Below are 21,074 nucleotides of genomic sequence, written 5' to 3'. Positions count from 1 at the left end.
ACAACAAGTATAAACTTGTGTATAATGAAACTTCATGTGTGGCTAGGAGTTAATTTTGTAATACCTCCAAATACTCTTTTCACAATTTAATGCTTCAAATATTGAACAAATCTATAACAAGATAGTTTTTACCTAAAAAATAACTGTTCTTATCAAGTAGTAACTTTTAAAATGGCTTTATCAATTTCGATAAATCTGCACCATTTGTAACCACGGTTTAAATTTCTATAAGTTATAACTGCATACAATTTATCATTAGAAAATTTAACTGAGTTAAAATATTACATTTTAAACTATGTCTGAGTTTAAAATAATAGGTAATCCAAAAATGTGATACAGCATTTGTTGCTTTTACGTATTATATACTGCATTTCATCATTGCTTGATGGTTCTACAAAGTCTAGATTGTGATATCATTTCATGCTAATGTGAAATCAATCAATAGTGTATGCTTTAAAAATATACAGTACTAGTGGAGATAAAAAAGTTATGAAATAAGTTAATTTTTAAATGATACTTTTTTATCACTGTTGTTCTCTCAACTAGCCCTATTTAGATAGTACCTATTACAGCAATTACTAGTTTGGCCTACTTTGCTGAAGATTATTGCCCTACAATTTATAACCTATGTTGACATATGTTTAATCTTTCTATTTGCCAATTTACTTTACAATACACAAGAAATGAAAAACTGTTAATCCACTGGTCTTATATTTTAAAATTTAACAGCAAAACTTTATTTGTGTTAAGTAAATTTATAAAGTTATCACTCAAGCTAATTTTTATTTTAACTTCATTCAAATTTTAATTATGAAACTGGAGTTATAAAAAATACAAGTGGATTGAAATGTTTTGAACGTTTTTAGTTAGAGTAGTCTCTTAATACAAATTTTAAAATAAACCATTATTTGTGGTGGCTTATTTAATTAGAGAAGTATTATGAATTGAGTACTGTATTCCTAAATTCAAGTTCATTTTTATTGAATACATAAGCTCATTTTTGTGATCCATACTAAAATCATAGAGTAGAAGATTTTCCTTGCGGCACACTCAGTGGTGCAGGTACCCTGAAGAGGTAGGGGATAGATTTGGACCTGATAGAGAATGATACTAACAATATAACCCATTGTAGGATGGCTAGTCTACACATGTGTACATCTATGTAAATAAGTAAGTGGTTTAAAACCTTTTGAATATGTTATGAAGTTTGGCTGTTTACACTCTTATGCACCTTAAATGAGAATATAAATTTAAAGTATATTAATTTATCATGGAAAGAATTATGGTGTTAGTCTTAAATAGGTTAATTTACTTAACCTCAAAGAACTGCAGGGAATGAATATTGTACAAGAAAATGATTCAAGCTAGAAAAAGGGTCAAATAGACATTATGTTTTTTATTAAAGATTTAATAAAACATAATTTCTAGATGAACTTTATTCAAAAGTTTGGTTGTGTAACAGCAAGAAGTTTACCTGTGATGACATCTGGAGTATTACAATTTGCAGTTATATGGAGTTCTGGACTGTCAGATACCAAAGTGTGGGCAGAGGATGGTGATCGGGTGCCTGGTAGGGGTGACGGTATGGGAGAGGGTGGTGTGGAGACTAGGATGGAGGTGGGGGCGGGGGCTGACCGTCTACAACACAACCAACCCATCACTCACAGCCAAGCTCACGACACTACAATAACAACAGCTGATGATGCTGCGGTGTGGCTAACTCACTCACATCACCTCACAAGACCTCCTTATCACTTATTGATAACACCTTGTCAATCCCACTTGTTATTCATTACTTTACATTGTTATTTTCTTATCTCATTTGGCAGTCTTTCATTACAATATTTTCCGACAGTTAATAAACTTTTGTTTCCGTTTTATAACATTTTATAATTTGCAGCCTTGAAATTTATCTTGACTGGAATGAATTCTTTTGAATACAGAAAGTTTAAAACTAGAGGTAAAAACTCCTTTAGTGAATAAATGTGTTATTAATACACAATCTTTCTAGTTTATTGTAGTTAAATGAGCCTAAATGGCATCTGTATTAAGTCATACAGAACCTTTTGTAACGTGATGGGATGTTGCTCAAATAATTTGTTCTAGGTTAAACAAGGAATCTCTCAGTGGGATCCTAGGCTTAATTCTCTGTGTAAAATAACAATCCTCCAATCATTATTGTATTTGGATGTGTAATATTGGGTGTTTCACAATGAATATTGGAATCTTTAAGCTTTGTAGTATTTATACTAATGGATTAACAAAAAATAGTTAATTTAATAATCATAAAAATAAAGATTATGAAAAACTAAATTCTACACAAAATGAAAGAGCAATTTAAACAGTTTAGTTGGGTACACATGTGTGGATGTAAACTCATTCCTTCCTTAACTTCTGGTAGAAAGTACTAGTAAAAAAAATAGCAACTAGTGAACAGAAACCTTAATTGTGGTTTTTACAGTTTGCACACAGTGAATTTCTATGGATTTTTTTAGATTCAGAATACATTTTGAACTATATTGAATTCAACATCTATTCTGCATTGAGTTTCATCATAATTTTTTAAGCGATAATAATAATCCTAGTTGGTGTCAACAGTTTGAAAACACTAGATATCTTTGTAAAGAGAATAATGCAGGGAACCAAGAGAAACTAAAGAATGTGTTAAGTAAGTGAGAAAGTCCTTCATGTGTATACCTAAGAAATCATCGATTTGGAATGTTATTAGTGAAATATCAGTGTTGTTTTTTTGTCATTTAGAGGATACCCCTCATTGCACTTAGTTCTAAAAATTTTTTGCGCTACTTCTCGATATTTAGGATGGGTAAATCTGGGAGTACAGGCTGCCTCCTGTTAAGATTCCATGAGGTATCATCTAATTTTCTAGCTTCACCTTCCGGTAAAACTGCTTTATTATTGGATAGGGCACTTATCTCAATCAAGTCACATTGGAAGAAGGGGCTGGTCAGCTCTGTTCTTTCAGTCAAAGCAAGCAGAAGAGATGGAGGGGGGGAGACAATACTCTCTCAAGCCCCATCTACTCCAACAGTCATCCTCCACAGTTAACTAGAGGTATCGACCAACCCTATTCACCCCAATATCACAACATTTGCAGTTGATGATGTGCCGCTCCTGGACATAAATTGGGACTCCTAGATTTAAGTGACACATTGATATTTGCTGTTCCCAGTGTAGGTTCTACTGGCAAGTATTAACCAGCCAGAAGTGAACCCTACTGGGGGAGATATTAATGTCTGTGTGGAATCGACATTTAAACTATTTGGAAAAGTGAACACACAGTGTATATGTAGGTATTAGTAAATCTTCACAATTTAGAAGGGTTGCATTGAGTCTCCTCGGTATTTTGTGATATATCCAGGTGGAAAGCTGTACAGCCATTCTTTTTTATTAACTGGTGGTTTTTTATCTCTCTACCTATATCTTTTTCCTTGTGATTTTTACCTTCGGGGTCTTCATATGTTCTTTTACTACCAGCTAACTTAACTGATAAAAATAGAATATGAATATATATAAGGAATACTAAAGATTTCTTAATAATTATACATTTGGGACTTTTGTTTATCAAAAAAGTTTTGGTACAATCATGTTTGTGTTTCCTTGACCAATTTTAAAGTTAAAAATGAGCTAAAGCAATTTTGTAGTATTTTTTATCTTTAATTGTATTAGAATAGTAACTAGCTTTACAAATAAGTATATTTCATTGGAGAAAATAATGACAAGTGAAAAAAGTGGAAATAACCTTTGATTTAAAAAATGCCTATATTATCTTAAGTATCTTATCTTATAAGTTTTCTAGTATCTGGTGCCTATTGCAGGATTACTTCTTAGAATCTTCTCCTCATAACATTGATAAGATGTTGGATAGTTTCTAGAGGAGTTGTCTACCACTCCAAGGATTGCTGGAGGATTGTTTCTTGCTCTGATGTATTTTTTTACACTATCCCAGATTACAGACCTCCCATTAGGGTTGAGGTTGGGACTCTTGGGTGGGCAATTGATTGAGATTTTCTCAAATTCCCTAAGATAAACCTCCCACAGTTGCTGCACTATGTGGTCACAGGATTTCTCCTCTTTCATGAATTTGAAATCTGTCCCAACAACCAGACCAAAACGTACTATATGTTCTTCTGGTATACCTTCTATGTATCTTAATGCAGTCTGGTCTTTGTGTTAAGCTGGTGTAGGAATTATCAAGATCTTGTGCGAGTGTTATACTGTATACCACCCCAGAAGAGCCCCTACCAAAAGGAGTCCTGGGGGAGAAGCAGATTTGTGCAAATCTTTCACCATGCCTTCTTCCTCATACACTTTTTGTCCATTTGGTGAAGATAGACTTACTCTAGTCTTGTCTGGGAAGAGAATATTCTTCAAGTCATTCACAGCCCAGTTGACACGATTCCAGGCAAATCTAGTTCTTAAAGCAAGACTACATGCGGTGAGCAGAGAACCTGTAGCAGGACTTCCATTCCTCTCCCACTTCTTTTAGACGTCTACAGATGGTATGGCTAGAAATATTCACATTACATACTTTCCTGATTAAACCTTATAGCTCAGAATTGGTAGCTGTTCTTCTGCAAAGAGTGTTTACCACTAGAAAACGATCAACTGTTCTGTCAGTTGTTCTAGGTTTGCCCTGAACTGGTTTTCTGACATATTTCCCAGTCTCTAAGAACTGCCTTAGTAGTAAATATATAAAACTGCATAGTAAACGTATAAACTCATAAATAAGATATACAGTGAAAAATAAAGAACCTTTCATACTTTTGCAAGATTCTTCTGTTGTTGTCTGGCTTTAGAATAAAGTGGCATACCTGTGAGTGGAGGCGGTGGAGGAGGAGGTGGTGGCTTGCTGTAGGTAGCAAATCCTGACTTCTCAGGGCTGAATAGGTCCTTGACACGGTGGTAGGGAACCTCGTGGGGATTGTGAAGGTAGAAGCTGTGTGTCTGTGACTGTGTCTGAGTCACTGTCATGGGATTAATGTAGAGCCCATCCTTTACTGGAGGAGAGTCCTTGACAGATCCTTGTGTTGGAGGGTGCAGGTAGAACGGTTCCTTGTCCCTCCCATAATTCACGCAATCGGCATATGAACACTGTAAACGTCATAGTAATGGATCAGACATCAGATAGGTAATACACAAATGATGTTTTGAAAGCATTAGACCTACTTTTAGTAGCATTACTGCCACATCACTTGCAGACCAGTACATCTCTTCGAGTTGTATAAAATAAATAAAGTTAGCATTATAACTAGCATAATAGACTGACATAAACTTCCAAGATAATGTTTGCAACAGTCTTCAATATTGATATTGCTCAAAAAACAATGATTTACTTTGCTTAATTTTGACAAATTCCCGTATGACACTATCCATCCTGCATCTGTTTAGAAGAATGAACCCAGTCGTCTTGTTCACCAGACTCAAACGGTTAGGGTCCTACTACTCCTCTTGGATTTGAAATTAGAAACTATTTTAGAAAAGCATAAAAGACTAAATAGTGCTTTGAATTTTATGACAATCTTTCACGATGCCTCAAAGAAATTGCTAGTCTTAATATTTAGAGCTCTACCCTACTGGTTTAACTGGTACAATACAAATAACAAAGAAACTAGATGTACGAGTATGATCAGATCTGTGGTCTAAGAGTCAAAAATCGAGGTTGAGGAGATAACTAGGATAGCCAGAATGTAGAGAATGGTCTATCTGGCTATCACTTTCCCTTATGCTCCAGTCATGCTGTCATGGACTTTTGTCTCAACCTTGCTATCACAGACACCATGGCTACAACCAGGAGTGCAAATGACAGTAGAAAAGACAGTTATTAGCTCACAGCTACAGAATAGGTTACAGTAAAATTAGCATTGTGATCCAGGATCATATATTTCACGTGATATCTGATGTATACCTCCAAAGTTTTCATTTTTCCAAAAATGTCAGAGTAGTGATACCCTTCAGAGGGGGTAAACTCGAGGGAAGTACACTCCTTCCATCTGTCAGTGGAGCTTGAATAGTTTTTATGGTTCTAAGATACAAAGTGGAAGGGTGTTGGAATTGCAAGAGAGACAACTTAGGGAGCTGGTAGTCCCTGTGAATATTTGCTGTACAGTTTATTAAGAAGTCAGTGCCATTATAGAGCGTGCCTATGAGATTCTTCATCTACGATATACATGCAGAACAATAAACATTTTCTGGAAGGGATTAGACCCGTGTGTTTAACTTCAACTTATCTAGCATTGCTACCATCCTACCAAACTTCCCGGTAGGATTAAGATAACTGTTTGGGTTCAGGCTACAAGAAATTGTTGGGAAATGAAATAGCTAACACTCAAATTCAGAGTTTAAAAAGATATATTTAATTGTGTTTAGCATAAAAAATTACAGGAGCTAAACACAGTGGCGTAGCGAAGGGGGGTCCAGGGGGTCCGGACCCCCCCCCGAAAATTTTAAGACATATTAAAAAATAAAGCATGGAGCAGGAGAAAAAAGGACAGTTATCATTACTCTTGTCTACAAACATTAAATTGATTTGATTTCACTGATTGAAGTGACCGTTGTTAAACATATAATTGTCCTTTCGTTTAAATCATAAAGTATCAAACGATACTTTTGGGCTCGGCCTTTCGGATAGTGTAGTGTAATCACGGTATTTCTATAGGGCGCGGTCAGGTGACGTCGCAAAGTCACCTGAACCGTAACACGACGAACAGTTTAAATTAGCGACCACTTCGTTCAAATTCGTCGTGGGGACGTAAAGTGACTGCTTAGAATTAAGTTTACGACGTTTGATTTTAGGTGTCATTAAACTGTAATTGATTGAGGATCGCGCTGCTGTGATGGCGGACGATGTCCTCATAGAGGAAACTGATTCCACCAAGTTCCTCGGAATGTACCTTAATCGAAGTCTGACTTGAGACAATCACATTGAAAGTACCTGCTCAAGGTTTCTTCAGGCATTTATGCTCTACGGAACCTTTCAAATTTTGCTCCCGGGATGTACTAAAAATGGCCTACTTCGGCCTTGTACACCCCCATCTAATGTACGAGTTGAGGCTATGGGCAGCTGTTCTAAATACAAATTTGAGCGAATATTTAGAAGTCAAAAGAAAGCTGTCCTCATCATTTTAAAAATTGAAATCCCGAAATTCATGCAGAGATGCCTTTAGGGAGCTTGGATTGCTAACTTTGCCCTGTCTCTACATCCTCGATGTCGCCCTGTACTGCCGATTTAAGTGCGAGTTCGTCCGGGGCAGGGACGTCTATCAATACGGGATAAGAGGCAGCGACAACCTTCGGGTTACATCCGCACAGAACAGCCGCATTCAAACGTTTGCCATCCGAGGTTGGTGTTAAGCCTGATCAACAAGCTCCCTGATGAAATAAAAAATTTGAATGAACCAACAAAAAATTTAAAGCCCGATTGAGACACTTTTTGGTGTCGAGGGTGTTTTATTCAGTGGAAGAGTTTATGATGAGCCGCTGGATGAAATTTAAAGTAATTTCGATTCATCCTCTATTTCTGGTGGTAAAATTTCGAAGATTTAAAAACGTATGGCTGTAAGTATGTATCAGTCTTAGGAATGAGTGTGGACTGTGTATGAACGGGTATGAATGGGGGCAATTTAAAATAGATATACATATTTCTAAATAATTTAATTTGACGATTGTATGCAATCTTTATTATTGTTGACACAATAAAAGTATTATTATAATTATATTATTATTACCTCCGGTCGGAATATACCGAGGAAAAGCTCTACTGATTCAGATTTTGACGATTTTGGATTTCACTGGTTGAGTCGTTGAGATAAAAGTGGTACTTAGAATTATGTTAGAACATTGATTTTTAGGTATCAATTGAACGCCGATTAATATCTATATAATTATCAAAGAAAAATTGGAAAACGCTTCCGGTCAGATAATACACCGGAAAACTCTACAGATAAGAAGTTCCGACTACTTTGGATTTCACTGACTGAGGTATTATTTAATTTTCCTTAGTATATTCCGATCGGAAGTGATTATTTTTGTTTTTTTTTCTCGATAATTATACATTTATTAGTCAGCGTTGAATTAATCTCTAAATAATTAACATAATTATAAGTACTACTTTTACCTCAACCACTCAACCAGTGAAATCCAAAATCGTCAAAACGAATCAGTAGAGAGCTTTTCTTCGGTATTTACCGACCGGAAGTGTTTTTTTCTCGATAATTATATAGGATAGTCGAGTACAGTTTAATGATAACAAAAAATCGTCGTCCTAACTCAATAAAAAATACCACGTTTACCTCAATAACCGAAGTCCGAAGTAGTTGAAGTTCTAATCATTAGAGTTTTTCAGGTGTATTTTATTTCCGACCGAAAGTGATTTTTCCGATATTTATATACTTGTCTACAGTGTAATGATACAAAAAAATCGTCATTATAACTCATTCATAAATACCCTAATCAGTGAAATCCAAAGTGGCCGAACTTCTAATCAGTAGAGTTTTTCCGGTGCATTTTCCGACCGTTAGTTTGATCTGTACCCGAGCAAACGCTCGAAAATCGCCCTTCTTTTCTAAAGGGTTTTCGGCCGTCAGTGGCCCAATGTCCCCGAAGGGGTATTTCATTTTCTCCACAGAATATAGTTGAGTCAATTATACGCTTGAGTGAAGCTCTGTTGTGTTCTTTTTCTTTCTTATCCAGTGAATCCAACATCACTTTGGTGCCTTCTACTCGGCCAGAATCGAACTTCGTAAAGTTTCTGTAGGAATACAAGAAAATTTGTGGTACTAGAGTTGCTGTGAGAGTTTAATTTGCCTATTACATATTTCCACTTTCTATAAGGCGTAGTTACTAAAGCTCCATGTTTTTTGGTAATTTCCTTTTACCAGTGAATTCATTGGCAAATAACACACAAAACGTCCCCCGGATCCCCCGGTTTCGGACCCCCCCCCCCCGAACGAAATTTCTGGCTACGCTACTGGCTAAACAGTTTTTTAGAATATTCAGTGACATTTTGGAAGCTTCGAGGTGGCTTCCTGACAGAGAAATAAGCATAAAGCAGGAAACACAATGGACTTAGAGCGTTGAACTTAGAGGGACTATGTTGAAAGACAAAACAGATATCAAAACAACAATTGCATTTTTTTATTTGTATCCAAGTTGCTTATCAAACCACCTTATACATAGACTACATATGTAGCTCAATGGCCTAATTAATAACTCATATAGCCACTTGCCTTATCCTGTAAACAAGGATCATTGCAAGAGACCAGTACTCACCACAGTGTTGTCCCCAGCCCGGCAGGTACAGCCATGTAGCTTGCCCTGACGCAGGTCATCATGATAGTCGGGTGTGGTGCCTCGCTGCACAAGTAGATTCAGGCACTGTACAAAACAGATTATTATTGACAGAGTTAACAAGATCAAGGCTTATACGATCTTAAGGAAATTGTAGAACTCTGCTTAGACTATTGCTTTAAGTAAGGCTACATTGTAATGTGCTAGTCCTTGGATCGTGTAGAGTCACAGTTTTTTTTTTTATCAACAACTCGTCCCTGAAGTTAAGAAATATAAGAAGAAATGTTAAATATTTGTAATGATTATAACCATTTTGGACAATATAATCAGGCTCAAGGTACGAGATATGGTTGAAGATTAGTAGGAGAATGTTGTACACTATGTGTACGCATTCTAATTTCAGAGTAGTGCACTTTTGAAATGAAATTTACTTAAGGAAATTAAAAACTGTACGTATTTGAAACATAAAAAAGATACATGTGTGGTGAACTTTGAACATACATTTCTTTATTAAAACATGTTAATACATTCGAAAACCAATTTTAGCACTTTAAAACCAGTTGTAGTGCAACACCCTTGAGTTTACCCCTAAGATTAATGTTACAACATAATATACATTACGTCCTTATTTTTATCACAGAATCGTGGCATTGATTAATATGCATCCATACACGTGTTGTATTTCTTGCAAAGTGTATACTTTTTAAATATTTAACTATAAGTACTAATGGTTGAATTTTTTCTTAAAACCCAAAAAATATCAAAAAGCGTAACTATATCGGATGGGTATTAATTATATTTTTGAAATAAGACACCTAGAAACTCTACGTTAAAAATGTGATCATAAAAGTGTTTGAGGTTTAACATTGTTCTTTTGGGGCTGAAATAGTATAGCCGGCTCTTAAAGCGTATCACTACCATCAGCTATGATAGGCATTAGACAATATACCCAGTAAAAATGGGAAACAACTTTTTATAAACATAAACGACAAGTATAAATCGATTTACCGAAATTTTACTGAACACAGCAATTGAGACTAGAATTGTGGTGATTTAATATAAATAATTCAGAATCAGATTCAAGTGACAATAGTAATAGAAATGTAGGTGATAGCAAAAACGGCATGAATCAATAACTGAGCATGTGATCACTTATTGCACTGTTGTAATTTCGGGTTTAATCTACGTTAGCAGCCGACTTGAAATTTCAATGTTGTTAAAGTTGCATATATAATGTTATCTAAGCGTGCACTATTGTCATCTCTCAGATACTAACTCGCTATACGCACGCTATTCCTTTTGGGTCCTTCAAAACTCGTGTAGTTGTCCATCCGTCTGTGCGATAACATTCTATAGAAAGCATCTGGAGACTTTGAAATTCAGTACTGAGGTTCTCTTGATCCAAGGAAGAACCCTATTGTTTTTGGTGTCAAAAGGTCAGGGGCAAACCGTCCGTCTGTGTGTCCGTCTATACGATAACTTTTGATAGAAAGGTCCTGGAGACAAGAAAATTGGTACATACGTTCCTTGTGGTCTAAGGAAGATTCTATCGATTTTGATTTCAAAAGGTGAATGTGCAGTCTGTCTGAATATGCAATAACTCTTCCATTATGTTCGGTCAGATTCTTTGATACTCCGTCATATCGGTTTATTATAGTTATTTTTTTAATACTTACAACACAACGTTGATTCAATTCTGCTAATAAGATACAGTCTATAAAGTAATCGGGTGTCAGACTCGTCCTTCAATTCAAAGTTAACAGCGATTACAAAAAATAATAACGGTATAATGTTTTAAAACTAAATTGCAGTATACAGTAATATACTTTAGAAATCGAAAAGCAAGAACGTAGCCAGAAAAACATTTGGGGAGGGGGGTCTAGACCCCTTGATATTTTTTCTGTAGTTGAAAGAGAGTATTTTGTCCCTTAACAAGTTCTTGGCCCGTTTCTTTATTGAGAACGATCTTTCATCAGTACAAGTCAGTAATACTGAATTATTTAAATAATAATAATAATTTACTAAACAATGAATTGAAACAATTAAAATTTGGGGGGTACGGACCCCTTGGCTCTCTCGCTGGCTACATCCTTGTCGAAAAGTGAGTGGTTATTACTATAAGGTAATTACTAATATTTTTATGTGACATTTTTAAAATAAATTATATAATACGGTAATATAAGGTAAGTAAAAGGTTAATAGTTTAAAAAAATGTAAATTCATCGTAAAAAACGATGCTGGTGAATGACCGATACAGTGACAATGAATTATTGAGGAATCGCGGTCAGGGACACAGGATGACATAACCATAACAGTGTATCTGATGCCGCGCCGCGCAGACTGGGTACACTGCCAGCTCGGCTCACACTATCACTTTCGTCCTCAACAGGTGACATGAAAGTGAGCTCTATGGTGACTCCAATTAACTAGTGTATCGAGCAGAAAGGATGTCTATAGTCAACAACACCTATAGTGTGGTCACTGCGGGAAAATAATCTTTTATAACGTGACCGATGATATATCCTCCATCAAAATATCATATATTTGGCAGCATTTAATAATCTCCAGACCACACAAACTAGATAATCCCAGCTTCCCCTTCACATTATTCTGGTTCGCTCTGTTTCCCTCTGGCATTTGTAAAACTTCGATAAAGTGGAAAATAACTTGGAATACAATACTTAGCGTACACGCGAGTATTGTATATCATTCTGAGGTTTCACTGGTAAATAACTGGTTATTTGTTAAGATAAATTTGATAAATGAAACAAGCCTGTTATGTGCTGGGCCGTATTTCTACCTGGTTATTAAAGCACTCAGTTCAAGTCTTACACAGCATGGCATATCCTCAGCATCCAGCACTGACAACCCTGGACATCAGAGTAACTCATTCACAGGCTATGTTTATACTAGCCCGCCTTTAATGTCCGCCTTTGATTTTGAACACCAAAAGGACATAGAAAAGGGGAAATTATCTTTGCATGAAAATCAGTTCGCCCTCTATCTCGTACTGGTTGCTGCAGGTGGCCGCCATTGTCTTTAATACTGTTCGTAAACCGTGCATAGAAACACGTTGCGGTACATGCAAAATCATGTCATGTAGTCAAAATTTTAGCAGCAATGTAACTAATAAAACTTATTCAATTAAAGGGACTACGATTGTAATTCAAGCAACACAATGATAGATCACCGTTATAGTATTGTTCATGGAGATAACGAGCCTCTTGCTGTACATTTCAGAGAACCCAATCAAGACAAAATTGAAAATTGCTATGACATTAATTATGTAATGTAATGTTAATTAATAATGCAGCATTATATGTTGACGGAAATATCAATAGATTTAATTTGAGAAGGAGCAAAAATGCTCGTCACTTACTCGTATATTACAATCAGCATTTATTTCGGTTTGAGTCTTCGATAATTTATGAAAAGTTTGTATTTCTACTCTTTGGAATTTCTGATGAACATCAACTGTTAAATATTTGTTCACTTAATTTACTATCACTGGTAAATAAATACAAATTTTCCAATATTTATTTTATTATTGTAAGGCCTTTTGTGAAGTGATTTCCTGATGACGGGCCTTGCAATTATACAATAAATATAGGAAAATTGTTATTTATTTACCAGTGATAGTAAATTAAACTTTTTCCAATGTTCCAAGATTCTTCATATTTCTTCACTGTTTATTTTTTAATTAGTGTTATTTTTTCTTGTTAGTTTAATATAATAATTATCGCATATTTGTTTGTTTTGTTTGTTTTTTTTTTTTTTTTTTTTTTAAAGTAAGGTACCCTAAGACGTACGAAATTCATAAAGAGTTTACCAATATTTTGTTTTTTATTATAGTTCGAAGTGAATTTTATATATAGTGTGATTGTTCGTTAGCGGATTTATAATTATGTTTTATGTTAAGAGTAATCGTAAATGAAGCTTATACAAATTCTAGAGCAGAACTATTCGTTTCGGAATGATCTGGCAGTATTTGAGGTCCAAAGCTTGTTGTTTCATGTTCCGGAACGAAATCGTAACTAGAGCAACGGCATTAATTTTGGAACGATTTGTGTTCTGAGCACTTTAAAACACTTAACTTTGTGTTCTATGTGTCCGAAATCTCTCTCCCTCACCGTCGTAAGCCGCGCTTACGGAGTGAATCTTTGTATACTCGGTGATTTTCAACCTATTTATATTAGAAAACGTCAGGTCAGTTTGTGGCGGATGACCGCTCGACTGCTGAAGGTTTGGCGGGCCGGCGGTTTGTTTGTTTTGCCACGCTTTCTGTCGTCGCGCAAGCGAGCCGATGATAGCGGATGCAGAACATTAGGGCGGATATTTGTCTGACTTGAGCAAAGCAGTAGTGCTGCTCAGATGTTGCTTCAATACCGCTGCAGCGCGCAACATCGCCCGCAAACGTTTCGACGCAATCTTTGTACACGTATTGCACTTGTAGTAAAAACTTGCAGGCGTCAAATTTATTAATATTTTGCGACATACTTATAAACGGGTTCAAACTAATATTGTTATTAAGGACCCTGCAGGTTCTTCTTAAAGTCGTGTCGTCTGTTCGTGTGTGTGCGATAACTCTTAATAGACAGATTTTATAGAGAAGGAAACAGGGTTTTCCGGACATTTGCCATCGTTCAGCGAACAAAACAAACACTTCGATATCTGCAATTTGATCTCTTCTTCAGGTAAATAACTAACCTAACACATAATTACAAACAAGGCTAAAATAAACAAATCAAACCTGAGCGTTGTGACACGCTCTAAACAACACTATGTAGTTCAGTTTTAATAATTAGTGTTGTGTTTAGTTTTGTATTAAGTACATGTTTTATAGAGTTAGCGAAGTTGACACACAACATGGTGGTTGTGATTCTTGACTTAGACGTGTCACAACGCTCTGGTATGATTTGTTTATTTTAGCCTAGTTTGTAATTATGTATTAGGTTAGTTATTTACCTGAAGAAGAGATCAGATGCAGATCTCGAAACGTAGTGTTATTGATTTTTTGTTTCACTGAACGATGGCAAATGTCCGGAAAAATCCTGTTTCCTTCACAATCCTTCTTCCATCGTGAAAAATAAACTTCAAACAAAGAAGGTTCTATAGACTTGAAATATGGTACTTAGGTTACTAACTACTCTTCCTGCTAGGTTATTGATTTTGCGACCAAAGCTTAAGATGCAACGTGGTTACAAGTAACTCCGAAGAGAAATGCCTTGAAGTAATAACGTTGTGTCGGGTTCTCGATACTCAGCTATATCAGGTTATCACTTCTTGCAATGTAAAATCCATAAACCTTCTTGCAGATGCAATAATTTATCTGTAATTCTATTTGATAAATCTTGATAAATAATTTATCTGATACCTTTCTATCAAGTCTTATCGCACAGACGGACAACGACGAAGTGGTTTTAAGAAGGATCTCCCGGGTCCTTAATAATAACGTAATAAAAACAATATTTGCTATTATAGAATGTCTTCAGAAACTCAGACATTTACACTGTTCAGAGGGTGTTGCCGGAAGTGTATGTGGACGGTAACAGGCATAGATTGAATTAGTGTTTTACACAACAAATGGAGTAAGGTGGTGTGCAGATGAATGCTAAGGAGAACGTATATCGCGGCGAGGAACAGGTTCGAAGCGTACACCCCTTATTAACGACACGATACGATATTAGGTTGGCATTCCTGATATCCAATAATCGGTTCGAACTGGAGGTAAGTGGGTCGCAATGGAACCAGTTGTGCGGGAAGTGTAGCCACACGTCCCGCGCCGTTATGTTCAAGAGGGACCCGCTAATGTCATCGTCCGCCGCGCCAGAACTGCCGAGCGTCCTTGTTGTGGTGTGGATCCAGTTCGTTAATTGGCTGGATGCTTTATGTTTGTAACCACATAGTCCTTGTTAAGACTAGTTAGTAAATGTGAATATTGTAAAAGTTCCAACAGCTCAAATTAGAAATAAATCAGGGAATATGAGTTACACAAAATGTCATCATTTGGGCATCTCTCCAAATCCTTGCTAATCGAATGGTCACTAGTCTAGTGGAGAATTAAATGGAAAAAGGACAAAAATGGAGAAATAACAATCTAAGTTTGCTGACTTTTCTAGGTCTTGTTGAATATCCCTCAGTGACTGAAGGCGGATGGGAGTCTACAGGAATCCATAATATGGATTTTTAAAGGTGAAACCTAAATTTTTAGTATATTTCACAGCTAATAAAATTTGGCAATTCCAATTTAAGGCGTTAAGATAAAAACATTCTGTCATGCCCAAGCTAAGCCAAGCTAATGGTTGAACTCAAAATCAGAAGCCTCTGCTGACCTTAAGAACTCAAGGAGTATTCTTGAAGGTACCTAGATATGTTAAAGGCTCATTATAAATTTATGTATTTTCTGATTGATGCATAAGACGCCCCAGTCACTGACTTGTTTGGCATTCCAAGCCAGGTTTTTTTTTATAAACTCGATCCCCATTTAATGCCTTTGAGTGGTTTTGAACCAATCACACGTTCGAGTGTTACCACACTTCCTGTAATCTTAAATCGTCCATTAAAAACAGGTTTATTACTCAACAGTATACTACATTTTATCTGCAATATTTCATTTACACTATGACTTTAAACTTGAGTGTCACTTTATTATCTCATTGCAATGTGAGTAAACAGTTCTCTATCTACGCATCTATGTATCATCATGATTACGAGGCCGTAAATATTATCAGAAATTGGCTTATACGTAAACGGCAAGGTTGAGTTCTTTCGTTGAGGATTAATCGGACCAAAATATTTCTCCAAAGCAATTTTAAAAGCATTGCAAGTGGATATATTTAAACCAAAATTGGTATGTGCGTTGTATGACGAAACATATTCATACAGAATGGTTTATCGGCACTTTAAGAGAGTTTGGTTTTAATATTTTATCCGGTTACTATATCTGTATCAGTATCGCCCTGTGTCCACTATAAGGGTTAATCTAAATAACACGTATGGCCTATATCAGGGTGGTTTGTACTGGTACGTTTTGTGGGATAATTCCGATAGTATCACCATGTATATAAAATACGACCACTGGTGTATTAACATATATACGAGTATATATATATATATATATATATATATATACACTGGTCGACGAACAGTCTACAAACATTTTACTCTTAGAGAATTTTTCATGTTTTTAGTTATAGTAGATTTGTCAGGAAAGAAATGAAATGGTGAAGTTTTATACAATAAATTATGGATACCCCGTATAAAACTTCTTCGTAATTAATTATCCTATGATAAATCTCGTAAGTATATACTTAGAACATATTTTTTTCAAGACTGCTTTAAACACACTATTTCACAACAAAAAGGTTGTTAAATCAAGAATATGTCTGAATATTTCAAACTTCAAAGAAGATCTTGTTAAAGTGTCAAGGCTATATAAAATGTTCTAATAGGCCTACATTACTATAAAGCTCATGAATATACTTGTATATACCAGTGCAGGCAGACGGGAGAGAGGCACGTGGCAGAGCGGGACGTGCTGTGACGTGTAGAACCACCGATGATCCGCTTGTCACTTGCCTTCGATACTCAACTCATCACGGCTTTCACCGATATGATATTAGCCGAATCAATCAACTGAGCGAGCGAGTGCAGTGAAAGTGCGGTTATTGGGCTGGAACTGCGTCCAAAGTGACTGGAGTACGTCTTACCTGGATACTGGACTCTACTGTAGGTAGACAGGTGACACACTACTCTTCCACAACTACACATAACGTAGCTCTGGTGGGAAGAGTTGATTCTATAAGACTGGAGTACGTCTTACCTGGATACTGGACTCTACTGTAGGTAGACAAGTGACACACTACTCTTCCACAACTACACATAACGTAGCTCTGGTGGGAAGAGTTGATTCTATAAGACTGGAGTACGTCTTACCTGGAGACTGGACTGTACTGTAGGTAGACAGGTGACACACTACACTCTTCCACAACTACACATAACGTAGGTCTATGGTGGGAAGGATTGATTCAATGCGAATGGTGAGTTTGGCTCAAATTTACATACCGCTTAGTAGCTCTGAAACCCGACGCTGTCACTGACTTGACTCCTGGATGGAGTCAACGTCCGTCTGAAGAGATCCAAAATGAAGAAGCTATAAACGAACTCATTCGAGCACTTTAGATCATCTAGATTGCACTTGAATTGCTACACACCCATTCTATATATGTCCGATGTCAAAACTTTGCAAAGAATCCATTTAGAGCTTCTACTTCACCGACATTTTAAATCTCTTCATGCGGTCGTTGACTCCAGATTCCAGGAGTTACATATGTGACTACGACAGATTTCGGATGCTGCACAGGTGAATTTGGAACAACTTATCATTCGCATTGAATCAACCCTAGCCATCATAGCTACGTTATGTGTAGAAGGTTCGGTTGCTCCACCGTGCTTTGGACATCGTGTCTAAAATATCGTAGTGCACTCTATTGTACACTTGACGAGACAATGAGAATACCTATTCATATAACATTTGATTTTGTAGTTTAGGTGTCTCTGATGTCGAAAAAATGCAAATAATTAGTTTGGAGCTTCTTCGACGCCGACGTTATGAATCAACAAGATATCGATCGCTTTAAAAAAAAACCTGTTATTTGGATATCTATCTGAATACTAAATTGGATAGCAAGAATCGCAGATGAAAGTTCATGAAGCTTTGGTGAATGGTCAATGCCAAAAGACATGTGAAAAAAAGTCCCAAGTTTTGAGAAAACTAAAATTTTTCTAGTTGGGCGAAAGTCTTCGGTTACCTACTTGTACTTAAAAATGCATGTACCAAACGCCCTTAAAATATTCCTTTACTTTACAATGTTGAAGAATTAAACAACTGTCCAAATTCTTTCACCGACAATAATAAGAAAAAGACCTTATCAACAAAATCTGTTTGATTTAATAGGAGTATTCCAACCGAAGGAACCACAGTAAATGTGTGAAGTAGCCTATGTATGTAGATAATTTTTAAAACTTGTTTCAAGATATTTTTTTCCACGAGGACGAGTAACTTTAGAAACTTGAAATAATAGTAATGACTCCTACCTCCATCTGATGGTTTTCAGCTGCGTCATTGATAGGACTCTTGCCGTACTTGTCCAGGACCAACTTGGCGCCGTGACGTAACAACCAGCGTACCACCTCCACATGTCCCCGACTGGCGGCAAAGTGCAGTGGAGTGGCACCATCCCCATCTCGCAGGTTGGGGTCCACACCTTGATCCTGAACCTGTATTTTAAATATCATTATTATTTTGAAAGTTAAACTTATCGTTATGGTTTTTAAGTTATTTCAGGTGACACATTGCAGCTACCGTGATATTAGAACATTTCAAAAACATACAGACTTCATACTATAGCTGTTACTCAGCTGTTTACATAGTATGAAATATGTGTCAAAGATAACCCAAATAACATTTTATTAGATTTACTGTAAGTGATAACATCAGAACCACGCCCGAACAGTACATCCAAGTCTTAAAGACCAGTGGTCTTTTAGGATGGCCTGTGTTAGTGCAACCTTTTGGGGAAATATGAGTGTGTTTCAGTAGTTACTTGGAATTCTTGAAAGGCCAGTGAGGAGCGCGTCGTAACCCCAACATTATTTCATTATTCTTGAAAACTAAGTTTTAAGTAGAAGCTAGCTGAAATACTGTTTAATAAACCTTAAACTATCAACAGATTTCTCATTTTTAATGTAACTAAACAAAACAAAATTTGTTCTCCAATGTTTGTAGATTAATTTAAAAACACCCTTTCCTTTAGTAAGGGTTGGGCAATTAACAAATTTATCGGACTGGAAGGTGTATGGGCGAATTTAGTAGCTCCTATGATGCTTTCATATTTTTAAATACGTAGCCGTGTACTGCAGACAATTGAAAGTTAAGTAATCGGATTACCGGAAAGTATTTAGTCCAAATTACCAAAAATAAGATAACACAGTTAATCCATAGGTGTATAATATTACAGAGTATGGAGGAGGGTAGTTGTCGTTGGTATGCAGATAGCAACATGGCTTTATATGACAATCAGTCGACAGCATATGAGCAACAACTTGAAGATGGGAATTCAATCTTGTCCAGATTTAATTAGCAGCTATCTAAATAACGAGTAGTGGAATAATTTAGCTTCATTACTAATGCAATTGAGAGAACACTTATTTAAAAATATTCTAATTAAGGAATTCCATAACCATTCTGCAATTTAAATTCTCGTCATATTTGTTCATATCTCATATCCGTATCTTTATACACAAAAACAAGTATAAAACATAAATGCAAAAAAGAGAGTATGTTATGAACGGTGTAGTTAATTCATAAATTTGTTATCTCATATTTGAAAGCACCGTAACATAGATGTATTTTTTCTATTTATTGAGCTCTCGCAAATTCCTACATTTCACTGACATTCCATCAGTCAGTGACACAGGACTAATAGAAATCTTTAAGATTAAAGTGTCAGAAGAAGTCTGGTAATAAGGTCAGAGCATGTAAAAGATTAAAACTTTAGTCTGTAACATTTTATTGAGGGTGTGAATAAATTGGCGACACTAATGGCCCAGTTAGTTACTAGTTCAACGTACAGACAAGGGAATTGATCTTTAATTCGAAAGGTACATTCCAGAATTCTTATTTAATTCTTCTATAACTACAATAAGCCGAAAGATCAAAAGGCAGAGAGGCGACGCGCCATTCCTGCTATGTCGAGATCCGGATACTTCAAGACAATTCATGAAAGTCATTTCCTCTGCTTAGCCTCAATTGCTACTTCAGTGAAACCACGGTTACTGGACTAGGTAATTGAGGCATCCTTAATGTGGCTTCAGACATAAATTTATAGAGAATCATACAAGATTCTTTAACGAGATAATTATACTGGACGATTCATGCTCCTTAGAAGTCTTTCAAATTATCAAGACAGTAAAAGACTAGAGAAATGCACGGAGAATAATGTCTTGGAAACCTGTAGTAAAAAGATTTTGCACTCTAAACATCTTCTTCATACAGTGTAATCCCGCAGCAAAAGAGAAAGGTTTTTAAATCTTACAGCGCGAAATCAAGTCAAGAAGAAAAAGGAATGAGTTTTTCGAGAAAAAGGGAACTAGCAAAATTTATGAGAGGTCCAGCTAAAAAAATCAACACGCTGTACATTAGATTGTTTGCAAAATCTTAGTATTATCAGCATAGAAGACATTGCAATTTCGAGAAGATGTTATGTAGTTGATAAAAGCAAAACAGCGGTCTCCAATGCAATGTATGTTCTTATAGCATAGTATAAATCGTAAACTATTCAAGAGTCGGAATAAGTATGTTACATAACTAGAACTGGATTCTTTTTTTGTGTGAAATGTATGCTATGTCAAGAGTACAAAATCCTGTTATTTAAAAATTATCTACCGTCAATAATAAACCTTACATAAACGAATTGATTTGTTCTTTTTGTATAAAATTTTGCATGATTCTACAACTACAGTAGTAGAAAATAAGAGCTGCGGAGTTTATTTTTCTTACGGAGAGCTGATCATTGATCGCTTCTTCATACATAACCAAAGTAAGTGACACAGTATTTGTAACAGTAGTAATATTCGTTGTGCTACTATACATACCACAGAATATGTACTGGCATGATGAAGAACATATTTTAGCATTTACATGTTTTTGATAGAGACTTTTTACGCAAGAAGGCGAATATAACTGGCACACCATGATGTACTAACGT

General features: G+C 36.0%; 1 protein-coding gene across 2 annotated transcripts in view; it reads right to left on the bottom strand.

Annotated features, from left to right (window-relative positions):
• The window catches only part of LOC124362857 (espin), a 144,957-nt gene that overhangs the window by 24,880 nt on the left and 99,003 nt on the right, over positions 1 to 21,074 (bottom strand). For both annotated transcript variants that reach the window (XM_046817717.1, XM_046817716.1), the window contains exons 4-6: positions 18,403 to 18,585; positions 9,289 to 9,393; positions 4,833 to 5,112 (exon numbers count right to left, since the gene is read on the bottom strand). In XM_046817717.1, the coding sequence (XP_046673673.1) occupies positions 4,833 to 5,112; positions 9,289 to 9,393; positions 18,403 to 18,585 (568 nt within the window). The remainder of the gene's footprint in view (positions 1 to 4,832; positions 5,113 to 9,288; positions 9,394 to 18,402; positions 18,586 to 21,074) is intronic.

Source organism: Homalodisca vitripennis, chromosome 5 (genome assembly GCF_021130785.1).
Source record: "Homalodisca vitripennis isolate AUS2020 chromosome 5, UT_GWSS_2.1, whole genome shotgun sequence".
Lineage (NCBI taxonomy): Eukaryota > Metazoa > Arthropoda > Insecta > Hemiptera > Cicadellidae > Homalodisca > Homalodisca vitripennis.
The sequence above is the reverse complement of the archived record's forward strand: the minus strand, read 5'-3'. Positions and strand labels throughout refer to the sequence as shown.